This window comes from Eschscholzia californica, unplaced genomic scaffold (assembly GCF_041429995.1).
Source record: "Eschscholzia californica isolate CP2 unplaced genomic scaffold, dmEscCali1.0.p SCAF_2, whole genome shotgun sequence".
NCBI lineage: Eukaryota > Viridiplantae > Streptophyta > Magnoliopsida > Ranunculales > Papaveraceae > Eschscholzia > Eschscholzia californica.
The window spans coordinates 11,188,384-11,202,453 of NW_028238309.1; the positions used below are offsets into that span (position 1 = coordinate 11,188,384).

A 14,070-nucleotide genomic window follows, 5' to 3' on the forward strand; every position below is an offset into this window, starting at 1 on the left:
CCCAACTTTTTGTTTGTCTAGGTTAAAAAGACAATTCAAATTGTTGTTTTCGTCGGCCGCCCCACATATCTTTGAAATGTTTCCCTACCCAAACGGCAAATGCAAGAGAATGCATCACACTGCGGCCCTAAATGCAACTCTATGGAAACGGCTTGTGAACTCCATAAGCAGCTGAAGAGAAAAAAAAATTGACAGATCCATTTTCACCAAAGAAAATTTAGATCAAATAGTTTTGACTATGGTTTTTAGTTTGTGCACATTATCTCGATCCAGCAATGAGCGGATATGTCTTTTATTTTAGTAACTTGTCATGTTACTTCCCCTAGTAAGTTGTCATGTTACTTCTTACTTCCCTTTTGGATGCCCCTCTGGTTTCTTTCCTTGACCCTAACACTCATTCCTTCCTTGGGCAGACGCTGTAAACATGTATCTCTTAGACTCATCACATGACGGTCTAACTTCGATATCATATGAAATAAGTCTGTGGGCATCTGGCTCAATACCAATAGACGACGACGACTAGGGAGGTTCTATATGTTACTTAATTGGTCAGAGTCGTAACACATTTATCAACCTAGGTTTGATTGAAGGTGTATCAGAAAATGACTTCCTCTAATGTTTCGCGCTTGGGCCTAGACTACCAAACGCAAGCTAAACAATAAGAAGGGTTAGCTACATCAGTAGCGACCATTAGGAATGAGTCTGCAGATTGAATCTTCTCTTGTTTAATTTTGTACATAAAGTATGTTTTACAGGAAGAAAAAGAAAAATTACATCCCACCAAAATGACTAATCACCTTTTTAGAGGATTCTTCTTTTGTCCAAATTAAAAGAACACCTTTCCCAAGTCCAACAAAAAAAAGTCCAAACTACATCAATTTGTGAATAAAAAGGTCAAAGAAAAGAATTGTTTGTTGATTTAGAGGAGGAAATGATATTTCTAGTCTGCTGAAATGCACATAAACTTGGTCCTGTATAGGAATGAGACATTCAACAACCTTATGTCACCATTTGACCAAATTGTTCCCTCTTGAGCAAGATATTGATCTACAAGTCAGATTGACTGGAGAAGAGATAACAAGTTGGGGATATTAATTTGGGGTCAAATCAAGTCTTTAAAGAGTCTTTAATCCTGTAGGAAGTTAGTTTGACTTGGTTCTTGATCATCTGAAACCTACCAGACATGAAGTATAATTTGTTCCCTACTTTCTTGTTTCAGAGTACATAGAAATTATCAAGTGATTCTCTTTCAATGAGTTTTAGTACATGGAAGAACTCATGTTAAACAAGTTAGCATTTATTTCCACGGGCAGACCTTACTTGTTTTGAGTCGGAAATGGACATTTTGTGTCTAAATTAGGGATTCTATTATGATTTCAAGTTTTTTTTTCAAATTTAATCATTTCATTTCAAGTTGTGTCAAACAACAACTGTGATTTCTTGTTAGTTTGGATTTACTTTACAAAAAGTATACTTAGCCCACCTGGTGGGACTCCCACGTGAACTGCATGTGAGAGAAACCCTTGTTTCTCTCTCCTCTCACATGTCCAGTCACGTGGAGAGAGAAACTCTTGTTTATCTCACATGTCGTTCAAGTGGGAGTCCCAAGAGGCGGGTTGTGTAGCCTTATTGTTTACTTTATGTCTGACACAAATAGACCCAACAGTCATTTAGACAAGTCCGACAAAAAAACATTAATGAAAAATGAGTGGAGTCGATTCTGATCTCAGAGTCAGATGTAAAAACTGGCTTAGAAATTAGACAAACAACACCAAAAGTAAAATGTTTAGATTCAGATCTATTACAACAAAAGATAGGGATAATATCTACAAAGCATATTATCAATTCGACCATGATATTACGACTCCCACAATATGATGGAGTTCAAAAATCTTGTAGTTGAGTTTTAAACCATGTTTTGAACAATATCACCCTTTCATGTAACACTTTTATACTTCACTGAGCCTATACATTTTGCAACAACTACGTACATAGATGTACCTGACGATACTACTTTACTTGTGAGAGAACCTCACGACGTGGTATCAGAGTCTGGAGAATATGTAAACCTCGTCGTATCCCCTCCTACAACCATAGAGAATGTAGAAGTTAGTGAGAGAGATTCAACTATAATAAAATCATTTTAGAAGACGGTGTGAACTTACCCAGCCTTCCCACAGAAAGTAGGACTGTAATTGTAAATTAGGTTATCAAGGACTTTTCGAGCAGGTGGCCTATTTAACGATTTCCTCGCTTCACTGTATCATGAGGAGCTCATCATTCAGAAAATTTGAATAACAAAATTAAAGCATAAAAAAAGCAAATCTGAAACCCTAAATAAGGAAACCAGTAAGCTGGAGACCCATAAAAAGACTTGAATTGTTCTTCTCAGGATCATAAATCTTTTCAACGGAAACAAACAATTCAATAACTTCTAAGTTCTAACCTAGCAAAACAAAAGTTGGGTGATTCATGTGATATTCGTTTTAATCAGTAATTAATTTCAGACTATCTTTAGATGAAGTCAGAAGTTTTATAATAGGCTGTTATCTACATAAAAAAACCTAAACATTTCAGACTCAGTACCTGACAAAGAAGTTGGCAACATGTTGAGTTACTTGAATTGCATCTTCCGAGTGAGGAATCATAGATGAGCCCCATTCAAAAGCATTTTTCTGCAATTAATTGGATTAGGTTGTTTTTTGTATATAACTTGTTCAATCCAACAATAGAGGCATATAATTATACTATCAAAATATGTAGGTAAAATAGAAATAAAGAACTGAAGTACTTTGAGAGACGTATTTGGCCCGCTGAAGTAAAGCACCAATAGTATTATCAATATGCGAAAGGAAAGACAGTCAGATGTTTCCCTAAATTGGTGGTTTTTTTAATATTGTATGAATCTGGCTCATCTAATCTGACTCATGGACTCAAATGGACCGACAAACAACTCAAATAAGCCATTTCACATGTCATACATCACTGAGTCAGAAAAATAAGAAAGTCTGAAATATGATTCGAGTCAATCCAGAACTCCAGTTAGATTTCAGATCTGATTATAGAAAAAAAAACTTTGCCTAAGTGAGCTGGAGTTAGCGTTTCTACACTAAAGTGCCTATAAATGCCAATATCTCAGTTCACATGTCATACATCACTGAGTCAGAAAAATAAGAAAGTCTGAAATATGATTCGAGTCAATCCAGAACTCCAGTTAGATTTCAGATCTGATTATAGAAAAAAAAAACTTTGCCCAAGTGAGCTGGAGTTAGCGTTTCTACACTAAAGTGCCTATAAATGCCAATATCTCAGATCTGGGCATTACATTCAAGAAACACAGATCAAGACACAGCACCACTTGACGCTTCTAAAATCGTTTATTTTCTGAAACTGTTTCCTGAAAAAGATTGATGTAAAACGATTTCCGATGAAAGTAACAAACTTTTTCCAGACAGCAAGTTACAGTCCTTTCCATGTTTCGGTATTTCTCCACATTCCAGTGTCAAGATCAGTTGGTAATTTTCTACTTGTAAAACTTAATTATGTTCTTTTGAATAGAAAGCTCGATACTAGAAATGCAAGTCAGTATAACAAAATATATGCAAAGAAACAATGTGATTATCTTCGAGAAGGAATGAAATAAATGCAATATAGGAGACAAAAGTTAAACCTCTGGATGCCACTGAAAAGCAGTGATAGGATACTGGCGTGATTGTACAGTTGATATGTATTCCTGGTAAATAAATGTAAAGAGGAAAAGTAAGGATCTGTAGCTGATTAGTGATAAATGAAGAATTGATCTTTCTTGCAAACAAATACCCTATAAACATGAGGAGTGGTAGTGCCTGGTACCTGATTGTCTTCATCTGTACTTGTCGTCAAAACCTTGAAGAAATTACACAAAGCAGGCGTTGCTTCGAATTTTTCTGATGATATACCATACTGTCATTTTCAGAATTATAAATTAAGGTCAATTTAGAGTAGATCAAGATTGAGTGCACGTTCCATTATAAACTCAGAGAAAGATCCTGATACTACTTAGCCACCCAGAAATATATTTGACAGTGATTATTACATTCAGTCTTATATAGAGCAGTAGTGCATGCTTCTCCTGTTGAAAGTTCTTCTTTTAATGTAATGACTCCTCCACTTTCAAGAAAATGAGATACTTCAAAGTTCACATCAATTTTTTAATTAAGGAACTATTAGCAGTTCACGGACATGAGACTTGAAATTATTGTTAAGAAGTACAGCTTAAGAACTTCTCCTTAGATACTTGAACTCATTGGCATTCATTAGATTTCCTGACCCTAAATAATGATGACGCAGGAAAAACTGACTGACAGTCTAATTCATAAGCCCTAAAACAGAGGTTCTATACTTCTATGTAACTCTATCAACAAGAAGAAAATCAGTTTCAAAGGAGCAAAAATATTACATAGAAAATACTATTGTTTTCTATTTGGGAAGTGTAACACTATGACTTGTGTCAGTAACTTCTATGTTTCCAAAATTACCTGATGGTTTTGCATGACGAGACAATCTGTGCTTAACTTTTTAAGCAAATCAGGAGGAAACCTGCGAAACATAGAAAACAGTGAAAGACTACTTATAAAATGGTTGATAGCATATATCATATGAATGCAAATAGTGAAGACTACTTCCACGAACGAACAATCCAAAAGAAATTCTGTATTCTAAACTATATTATGAAGTTTGGGGTAAGTTTCTACTTGTTAAATGTTAAAAGAAATTGGCTTGGGTTTCTACTTGTTAAAAAAATTTGGATCAGTGAAATTATAGTGATCTGTCACTTCCAACTATGAATCAGTCCTACAAGCATATGTTCCATCTTATGCCAATCGAATTTCTTCGCTCACTGGCCGTTAGTTTACCTTCCTATCCCCTTTCCTTGTACACGAGAATTAGCAGTTAAGAATAAACACAAATACATTATACATTTAAGAGTACCGGGAGTAATTATTTGGCCATGTGTTTCCGAAAAATATATATTATGTTAATCAGATCCTAGGTTAAGACTGATGAAACACAGATATTAATACAGGCTTGTTCCTTAACAGCACTACTGTGACAAATATATATTATGTTAAGAGCACACATTAGTTCAACTAATCATATCCTAGGTTAAGACTGGCGAAACACATATATTAGTAAAAGCTTGTTCTTAACAGCACTATTGTGACAAATATATATATATATATATATATATATGTATATATGTTAAGAGCACACATTAGTTCAATTAATCAGATCCTAGGTTAAGACTAACAGAGCACATATATCAATTCAAGGAAACGCCCACATTCTTCTCACAGTGTATCTGGGGAAACAGAAGCCTGATCCTCGGTAAGACTATATATGATTTCAACGGAATACATAGGAAAACACCCAGCCGGCAGACTAAGTAGCGCCAAGAATAGCAACATATGAGGTGCATCCATATTTCTATTTGGAGTTGATATTATTAAATCTACTCTCTAAAACAACGTCTGCTATGCATTTCTAGAAACGCAAATTGTTCTTTTTACAAGCATATGCCAGCAAAAAGTAAAAGGGACTAACATGTCGAAAAGCACACACCTTTGAAAGACAGTCCCTTGAATGTTTGTAGCTGCAGCAAACTGTAGGGTGGATGCATGATCTAATGCACTGAACTTTTCAAGAATGTCATTATCCTGAAATAAAATCACAAGCGGCTCACTAAGAATGGTATAATATATGTCACAGCAGTTGTTCAACAGTTGGAGAATTTAATGACGTCCCGAGTCTATTAACTTCAAAACAAGAAGATGGTGCTTTTTTTCTGTTTCCCCTTTAGTTAGTCATTTTGTCCTTAATCGAAAGACTCGAAACTACTAATTCTTTCTGTTAAAAGAGAAGGTTTAAACTTTAAACCATAGCACTAATTAGTGGTTTAAAAATCAAGAACAACAATCAAGTTAGTGGCAAAAATATCACCTCCACGGCTCCTCCACCTAAGCCAAACAACAGAATAGAAGTCTAGGTACAGTAAGCAAAGAACAAAATACTGATAGAAACCTGAAATTTTCTGAAATACTAAATTTAACCCTAAATAGCAACTGATATGCTGCATTTAAGCTTAAACATTGCTCCACTTGGTATGCTCTTAAATTCTGTAAGTGCAAGAAATCACAGTTTTGAAAAGCGGACAAAATTTTCAGAAATTAGGAATATTCATACATAGAAATATTTCTTTTCAGTATTGTGCGTTCATTTCTAGGCTCACTGCATAAGTGACCGATTATTAACTGTTAGATGCCAAAGCTACCCAGAAACACATGGCGGACATGAATTTACACTTTGTCGAAGCCGAACAATCAAAACATGTAATGTGAAGCTAGAAATGAATGAACATAAGAAAAAGGGAAGGCCTGAAAAGCAGCTTACCTTGCTAAGAATCATGGTTAGAAGTTCAAAGCCCAAGCAGATTGCAAGTAAAGGGAATTGATCTCCAGCATCATTTTTCTCCAGAACTTTCTGTAAAAGAACAAATACAAGAGAAGTAAGAATTTTGATGCTAAACTCAAAGTTGCAAGTTTTCTCTTTTTGAACAATTTGATCAAGTCAAGAAGAAAAGAAGCTGTACAGAGTTTTAGGCTAGGGCAGCAGACTACCAGTCATGGGCTCAAGGTTGCAAGTTTCGCACAGGAAAGCTGAAAAGTAACACGAGGGTTTTCATACCAGTGCCCACAACTTTTTTTCATCACTTGAGAAACATAAATTCTAATGTTTTTTTAGAAAAACTTATAACCACAATATAGTTTTAAAATATGAAATTAGGCCGAAGGCCAAATTCTATCTTTTTAGGCTCGTGCTCCATGTTCAATATTCTTTAAGGCTTGGGCTCCCTACTCAAGCCTATGCAAACCTGTGTAAACCTGCAAAAGCGTGCGAACACATGCAAACCAAGTGCAGAATATGTAGAATTGTGAAAACCCTACTCGTGCAAACCTCTGGGAACTCGTGAAAAGCTTACTAGGGAGCTGAAGCCTAAAAAAATTGTTAAATCCTTTTTACAGTTAATGTTCTGTCGAATTTTGACCAATTTCCCTAAGAAACAATCCTAAAACATCTAAATGTTACCTTATGAACACAGATCAACCAAAAGCAGCAAAAGATGTCTACCAACTACAAACTAAAACTACTGAGAAATTTTAAAGGAGTAGTGATTAGGGGAACTAACAATGATAATATAAGTAAGCAATATATATTCTCCAATCGTGGTGTAGAATAGGATAAAGAATAAGTGAAATAATGAGGAAACAAGTAGAATTATCTTGACAAATTCCAGTTACTTGTTCAAAAAGAGTTCTTGACAACAATTACGAATTAGTCCCGTCAATGAACGCCTATTATATCAAATACCTGTTTGTCTGAATTTGAATCCACAAATACACAATACTACTGTCATCGAGATTGTCGGACAAAGAATTTCTTTTTGAATAGATATGCAATAATATGACGGGTAAAGTTTAAACATGATCATAGGGAATGCCCAAATAAAGATTCAATGAAGCTCGATTTATATATGATACACTACTGGTATAGGAAATCCAAATAAGATAAACAAAGAACGAAGAAGAGATTAACAGACTTTTACAATAAAAGATATTGAGAGTAACAACAAAAGCCTTTCAGGTAGGAGTTCCAAGAATTGCAAGGTACCCCAAACATTGTAGATATGACAGAAGATATTTTTTATATGACTTCTCTTTCTGTAAGAAGTTGTTTCATATTTACCCTGTTTGACTGACATGCAGATAGCAAGTCTATTTACATAGTAATGCAGGTAATAGGAATTTAGACAATAACTTAACCTATGATCTTCCAAGTTATTGGTAGACCAAAAAGAAGAAATCAAGCTAATACTTGAATAAATAACAAATCCAACCATATATAATGTTGAGTATGAGCATCTGCAGTTTGTTGCAATTGCTTAAAAAGGTTACCTTGAAAATTCCCTCAACAGTCTCATAGTATAATCCACTTTTAGCCCACCCTCCAGTAAAGAGCACTCCATTAACTAGATTCAGCTTCTACATAAAAAGTAAAAACAAAGTGAAACATATATCAATCATCAAGTTCATCCGGGAGTCCTTTTTCTTCATCAAGTTTGTTTAATTTTATTTTAGGAACATTAACTATAATACTCGTTTCACGAGACTTCCTTTCCTATTAGTAGAAGTTACTACTTGAGCTAAATAAGCAACTCCGGAGGAGTGGAATTCCTCTTACATTGTAATAGCCGACCTGTGTGGTTCGACTTTTCTCTTTATGTTTTGTTTTTAATTGGTGAACTACTCTTTTTTCTTAAGAGGGATTGATGATGTTATTACATGTTTTTAAATAAACTTGTGTTAGTCCAAGTAGATATCTATCCATCAAGTTTACCTAAGAATTGGTATAATAGCCCCGGGATTAAGAAATGTAAGTCACTAGTTAAGCCACGATTTTTTACAGAAGAAGAGTTGCATACACCAATTTAAGATTTTATCTGCTAATATTTCCTCCTGTTCTTACTTTGGGTACACTCGGAACCAGTTCTTTTTTACATTCTTCATATCCTATACAGCTACACTATGCTATGAAAATCAAATTCTCAACTTCCATTGAGGAAGCTGAAAAAAAAAAACCTTTTCAGGTTTCAAAATTTCTTTTATATTTCTTTAAGACTTCAAGTATCACTTTTTCATATTCTTTAGTACTTCTAAGAAAATATAATTTCCAGTGGAATTGTATAAACAGTTAAACAAAATCAAGGAATCATTTAAATCCATCAAAGTAATTAATTGACTTACTTCATAAAGAATCTCAGGAGGTTCATTATAGATGAGAGGAATAACACGAGCACCAGCAGATTCTACAAATTTTACATAAGAAGCAGCAATATAAGAAGCATTTGAATCATTATTAAGTCTTCCTGAAGCTCCATCACCAGGATGACTCAAAATTCCAATAACTGGTCTATAATACAAACTAGAATCAGGAGCAGGACAAAGAGACGATCGAGTTGACCTAATACTATCTACATCATTAGATCCAGGTATAAAAATCATTTGAGCTTTAGCAGAATTCAGATACTTCGTAAACGAAATCAAAAGAGGAATCCATATGTAGTTCAATGCTTCTGTACATCTTGAAGGTAACGATGATGATGAAGAAGATGATGAAGAAGAAGAATTAGATGGTGTTGATGATGATGAAAAAATCGAAGATTGATGAGGATCAACTTCGTTCGCCATTCCGGAGAAGAATTATAGAGAGTAGTGAAAATTAGGGCTTATAAAGAATTGTGAAGATGAAGAAGTTAAAATGATGAATTGTATTCACAAATTTGGGGGAAGTTAGGGTTTTGAGGTCTTTGAGTGATGGCGAGTAAGAAATGGGTACTGCGTTTTAATGGCGGAGGAAGAGATTCAATTGTACGAAAGAAGGAGAGAAGAGAACTGATGGAGTAAGATATAGTAGATGGATATTTATAGGCTTTAAGGCATATAGACCGTTGATTTATTAAATCTAATGGTTAAGGGGAAGATCGTTAGTCATGCAGAAGTCATACTTTAAACTTCTTTTAACAAATTCCTTGAAAGAAGATATAACCATTACTCAATGGATACACCAATGGAAATCCCTTGAGGAAGAAACTATTAATCTGTATGCTAAAATTCTTTGGTTTCTGTGGAAAGCCAGATGTGAAGATGTGAAAACTGCTTTACGACGAATAAACAAAATCCAATGCAAATGATAGAAAGGATAAACAACACCACTACTACTCCTCTCAGAACTGAGAATAGCACTACCACGAAGGGTCAAGAACAAACGGTTATTCAAACATGGAGACCTCCATCGACACCTTATATTAAAATCAATGTAGATGCCTCTTTTGTTAATTTACATGAACATGCAGGGATCGGTTACATTATGCGAGATGCAGAAGCCAACTTTATAATGGCGGTAGCAGATAGTGTACGAGGGCAAAATGCTGAAGAATGTGAAAGTTTAGCGGTATTATATGGACTACTTAGCGCGATGCAAATGCAACTATCTTATGTGCATTTAGAAAGTGATAATAAAGCAATAATCCAAGCTCTCAATGGTGAGGAAGGATGTATTCAATGGCAATCTCAAAGTATCATCCGACAGATCAAAGACATCAAGGAAAATTTTTCAGGAATTATATTCTCTCATGTGTCTAGGAATGGTAATAATTATGCAGATGCGTTAGCCAAATGGGGGTGTGCTCACGGGTGTAAGAAACTTTGGAGTGATGTTGTCTCTTTTTTTTTCGGATTTCTAGTTGGTATGTAATAGACGCTTGGTTTTAATGGTAATTTCCTTCATCAAAAAAAAAACCATTAATTTCAACAACAAAAAAAAAAGATACAACCATTAAAGAAGTTGCTCATTAAACACGCGGTCAGACCGTTTACTTTGAGGTTATTTTAATGGGTTATCTGGCCAAGTCCACTTCTAGTTTTATGTCTGGTCCAATAGTTTAATCAAAATATTCAGATGACTGCAATTTCAAGTTTCATCTATGGTTTCATCTATGGATTATTTATCGAGGGATAACTCTTTATAGAGTGCTTTCAAAATATTCGGATGACTATAAATTTTTTTTTATAGGTTTGAAGGTCGCCGATCGGAAATTGGTCGGCCGTCGACCTTCGCCGGTGAAGATAATGATCAGGTGGCGGGAAGTGAGGTGGCAGAGAGAGGTTATGAGATGGAGGAGAGAGAAATGATGACTGGTTAACGGATTTATAACGGAAACTAAAAAAGGGGGTCATTTAGGTATTTTCGACAAAGTAGGAGGTTAGGCATGAAGCTGGTCACACAGTTGGGGGCTATTTGGGAAATAACCCTTATTTTAATGGGTTATTTGGCCCAGTCTACTTCTAGTTTTATGTCTGGTACAATAGTTTATGCAAAATATTCAGATGACGACATTTGAAAATTTTCATCTATGGACTATTTGTTGACGGTTAACTCTTTATGGAAGTCGGTATACGGACAATCAAATATTGTTGGTGTTAGTGGTACGGTGTAGTGGTGAAGTGGTTGATTGGTGGTGAAGTGGTTGTGATGGTGGTAGAGTTGCAACGAGGTCGGAGTTGCTACAGAAGTGGTGGCGGCAGAGTGCGCCAGAAATGGTCGAGTTGCGACAGAAGTGATCGAGTTGCGAAGGTGGTGAATTGGTTGTGATGGAGGTGGTGGACTGATTTGATTGATGGTGGTGATTGCTTATTGATCGTGACAAAAGAGCCACATATATTACCTCCCCATCATTTCAGATTCCACTAAATGGTAAAACCACTAGATAAATTTGATAGTAGTAGGGGACTACGATAAGGTTGTCCCCAATAACCATATTTATTTATTCTACCATTAAACTCGTTCCTTATTGTTATTATTTTTTTTGAAATGGAAACTGGTTCTTTGTGTTATTGGTTGAAGAAGAAAGAACTGGTTAATCAAATAGCATCAACAATATCTCACTTAGTGTTTGCAATTCATGTGTTTCTTATTTGGAAAATGAAAATTAACAACATACAAGGTCTTAAACAAATATCAACGTACAATTAAACTTAAACCAGAAGTAGATTCAACCGAGGTAAAAGACGCATCTACATTAATTTTGAGGTAAGGTTTTACCGGCGGTTGCCATAATGCAGAATCTAAATTCCTAGAAGCACAAGTCTTTTCCACCAGGGCGCGAAATAGTGAAGAAAGCGAAGCAATGGTCATTCTCAAAGGCCTCTCGTGGGCAGATGAACATAATTACAGGACTATAATCATAGAAAGTGACAATATTAACATCATCGAGCATATTCAAAACAAAAGACATTCAGTTCAATGGCAATCCTTGATACACATCCGAAGCATCCGAGAAATTACAAGCGGACTTGATAGCGTCCAATTCAAGCATACAAAAGGAGAGCTAAATTCACCAGCGGACAAGTTAGCGAAATGGACTCGAAAGAAGAACAGATCAAAGACATGGAAAAATGTTCCTTATCTTTTAGTAGACTTGTATTGTAATGATATTTTAAAATCTTAATGTAATGAACTGTTTCAACAGAAAAAAAACAACTTATTTTACATTCTAGTACAATCAATCTAACTTTTAAAACTTGGGGGATATTTTACAGTAAAAGAACTTTATCCTAAAAAGGTGAAGAGATTGCAAAATCTGTGGGGGTTATAAATTAAGTGCAAGTAAAGATAAATATCAGGGAATTAACATTCTTAAGCATTACTCAGGAAGACATTCACATGATCATCTTATTGACAATCATTTTTGATAAAAAAAAATGTCTGCTTGGAAAACCAGGTTTATTTCCCAAGGAAAAGGGGGAGTTCTAACCAATTAGTTCTTTCTTCTCTCTCGGTATACAATATGACTGCGAGATAGAAGAGAAAGAGGTGGAAGCCAACTGATTTAACCACCCCTTAAGCCCGTTGATTTATGCAAAAAAAAAAATTGATTTAACCAACTCTTGTGGGCTGTGTCTATCGGCCTGAGTTTCGGGTTATATCCGAATCACCTTGATTCTAACCTTGTCAGGGCTAAGAGAACCTATAAGAAGACATCTCGTCTTAGTATCTCTGATTCTTCTACTGAAAGGGCAGCGGCTCCCGTAAAGCCGGCGGAGAAATGACTTGTCTAGCATGGAATTGTCGGGGTCTCGGGAACGCCCCGACAAAAGAAACATTAACACAGTTCCTTGGGTCTACTAGACCTAACATGGTTTTCCTTTCGGAAACCCGTCTTCAGAATATGTTTAATCTCCCAAATTTTAATAAATTCGGCCTTGATAAGATCCACCAGGTTCCATCTATAGGACGAAGTGGAGGTCTTGTATTGTTGTGGTCTTCTAATTTTACTATTAATATTAACTATTCCTCTTCTAATGTAATACATGCTACTGTGATTGGTCTTAATGATATGCCTGATTGGGATTTAATGTGCATTTATGGTCCTCCTAGAATTCAGGATAGGGCTCATTTTTGGACTAATCTCTTACATAGAATTAATAACATTTCCAACCCTCTGTGTTGTGTTGGTGACCTGAATAATATCACTTCTTCATCGGAGAAATGGGGTGGTTCATCTTACACGCCTTTTGTTTCCCAGTTCAATGCCTTTATTTCCAACGCCGGTCTTATTGATCTCGGATACAATGGTCCGGCATTTACTTGGACCAACTGTCGTTCTATCCATCACCTTACCAAAGAAAGACTAGATAGGGCTCTTTGTAACTATGCTTGGTTGTTAGATTATCCTGAGGCTGGACTTTTTCATTTACCTAGATACAATAGCGATCACTGCCCGATTTTACTAAAACTTCACGTAGCTGGGCAGACCTTGAAAACCATTGACCGATTTGAAGTTTATTGGTCTAAACATGAACATTATAATGAGACTTTCAAAAAGGGTTGGGATGATTGCTCTGGATCTTTTCATGATAGAGTTCAACAAGTTAAGAACACTGTCCACGCTTGGAGCAAACAGGCATTCGGTTTGATCAATAATAGACTTAAAATTTTGAGACAACGTCTTCACGATATTCAACTTAGAGCTCCGACTGAAACCACTTTAGATATTGAAAGTAACTTACAGGAACAAATTCTTCATTTGGAAGAGGTAAACAGAACCAAAATGGAACAACGCTCTAAACTCAAGTGGACTCATAATGGGGATAGAAATTCTAAAGCCTTTCATTTGGCCATGTCTCAAAGACGACAAAAAAATAAAATTCATCAATTGACTCTTCAATCTGGCTTGGTATCTAACAATGAAAATGATATTGCTAATGATTTGGTCCTTTTCTTTCAGAACTTATTTCAGGCGGAACCGGTTACCAACGCCCCAATCGAAATAATGAATGCTTATCAAGCGGTATCTGCCAATGATCTGGGCTACATCTCAAGGATGCCGACTGCCGAGGAAATAAAAGAGGTAGTAATGGATATGGGTTCAACCAAGAGTCCTGGTCCGGACGGTTTACCCTGTTTCTTCTATCA

General features: G+C 35.7%; 1 protein-coding gene across 2 annotated transcripts; it reads right to left on the reverse strand.

The window, feature by feature from the left end:
• Nucleotides 1-1,757: 1,757 nt before the first annotated feature.
• On the reverse strand, nucleotides 1,758-9,662 carry LOC147556182 (gamma-glutamyl hydrolase 2-like). 2 transcript variants are annotated; one of them, XR_015235215.1, is made up of 10 exons: nucleotides 8,841-9,604; nucleotides 7,992-8,078; nucleotides 6,430-6,519; nucleotides 5,602-5,696; nucleotides 4,518-4,578; nucleotides 3,853-3,942; nucleotides 3,159-3,733; nucleotides 2,587-2,985; nucleotides 2,166-2,258; nucleotides 1,758-2,085 (listed from the first exon to the last, which is right to left on the reverse strand). XR_015235215.1 is itself a non-coding variant. In XM_086663976.1 (10 exons), the coding sequence occupies exons 1-10, from the start codon at nucleotides 9,282-9,284 to the stop codon at nucleotides 2,046-2,048; spliced, it is 1,152 nt and encodes a 383-aa protein (XP_086520102.1). In that variant the 5' UTR covers nucleotides 9,285-9,662; the 3' UTR covers nucleotides 1,758-2,045. The 2 variants fall into 2 exon arrangements, 1 of the variants encoding a protein (XP_086520102.1); XM_086663976.1 differs by having other exon boundaries at nucleotides 2,587-2,675; nucleotides 3,671-3,733; nucleotides 8,841-9,662.
• Between the last annotated feature and the right edge of the window lie 4,408 nt (nucleotides 9,663-14,070).

Coding starts and splice junctions, on each gene's coding strand:
- LOC147556182 (XM_086663976.1), bottom strand. CDS start 9,284: ATGGCGAACGAAGTTGATCCTCATCAATCTTCGATTTTTTCATCATCA. Junction 8,079..8,840: donor CTCCTGAGATTCTTTATGAA/GTAAGTCAATTA, acceptor CTTTTTATGTAG/AAGCTGAATCTAGTTAATGG. Junction 4,579..5,601: donor CAAGGGACTGTCTTTCAAAG/GTGTGTGCTTTT, acceptor TATGTTTCGCAG/GTTTCCTCCTGATTTGCTTA.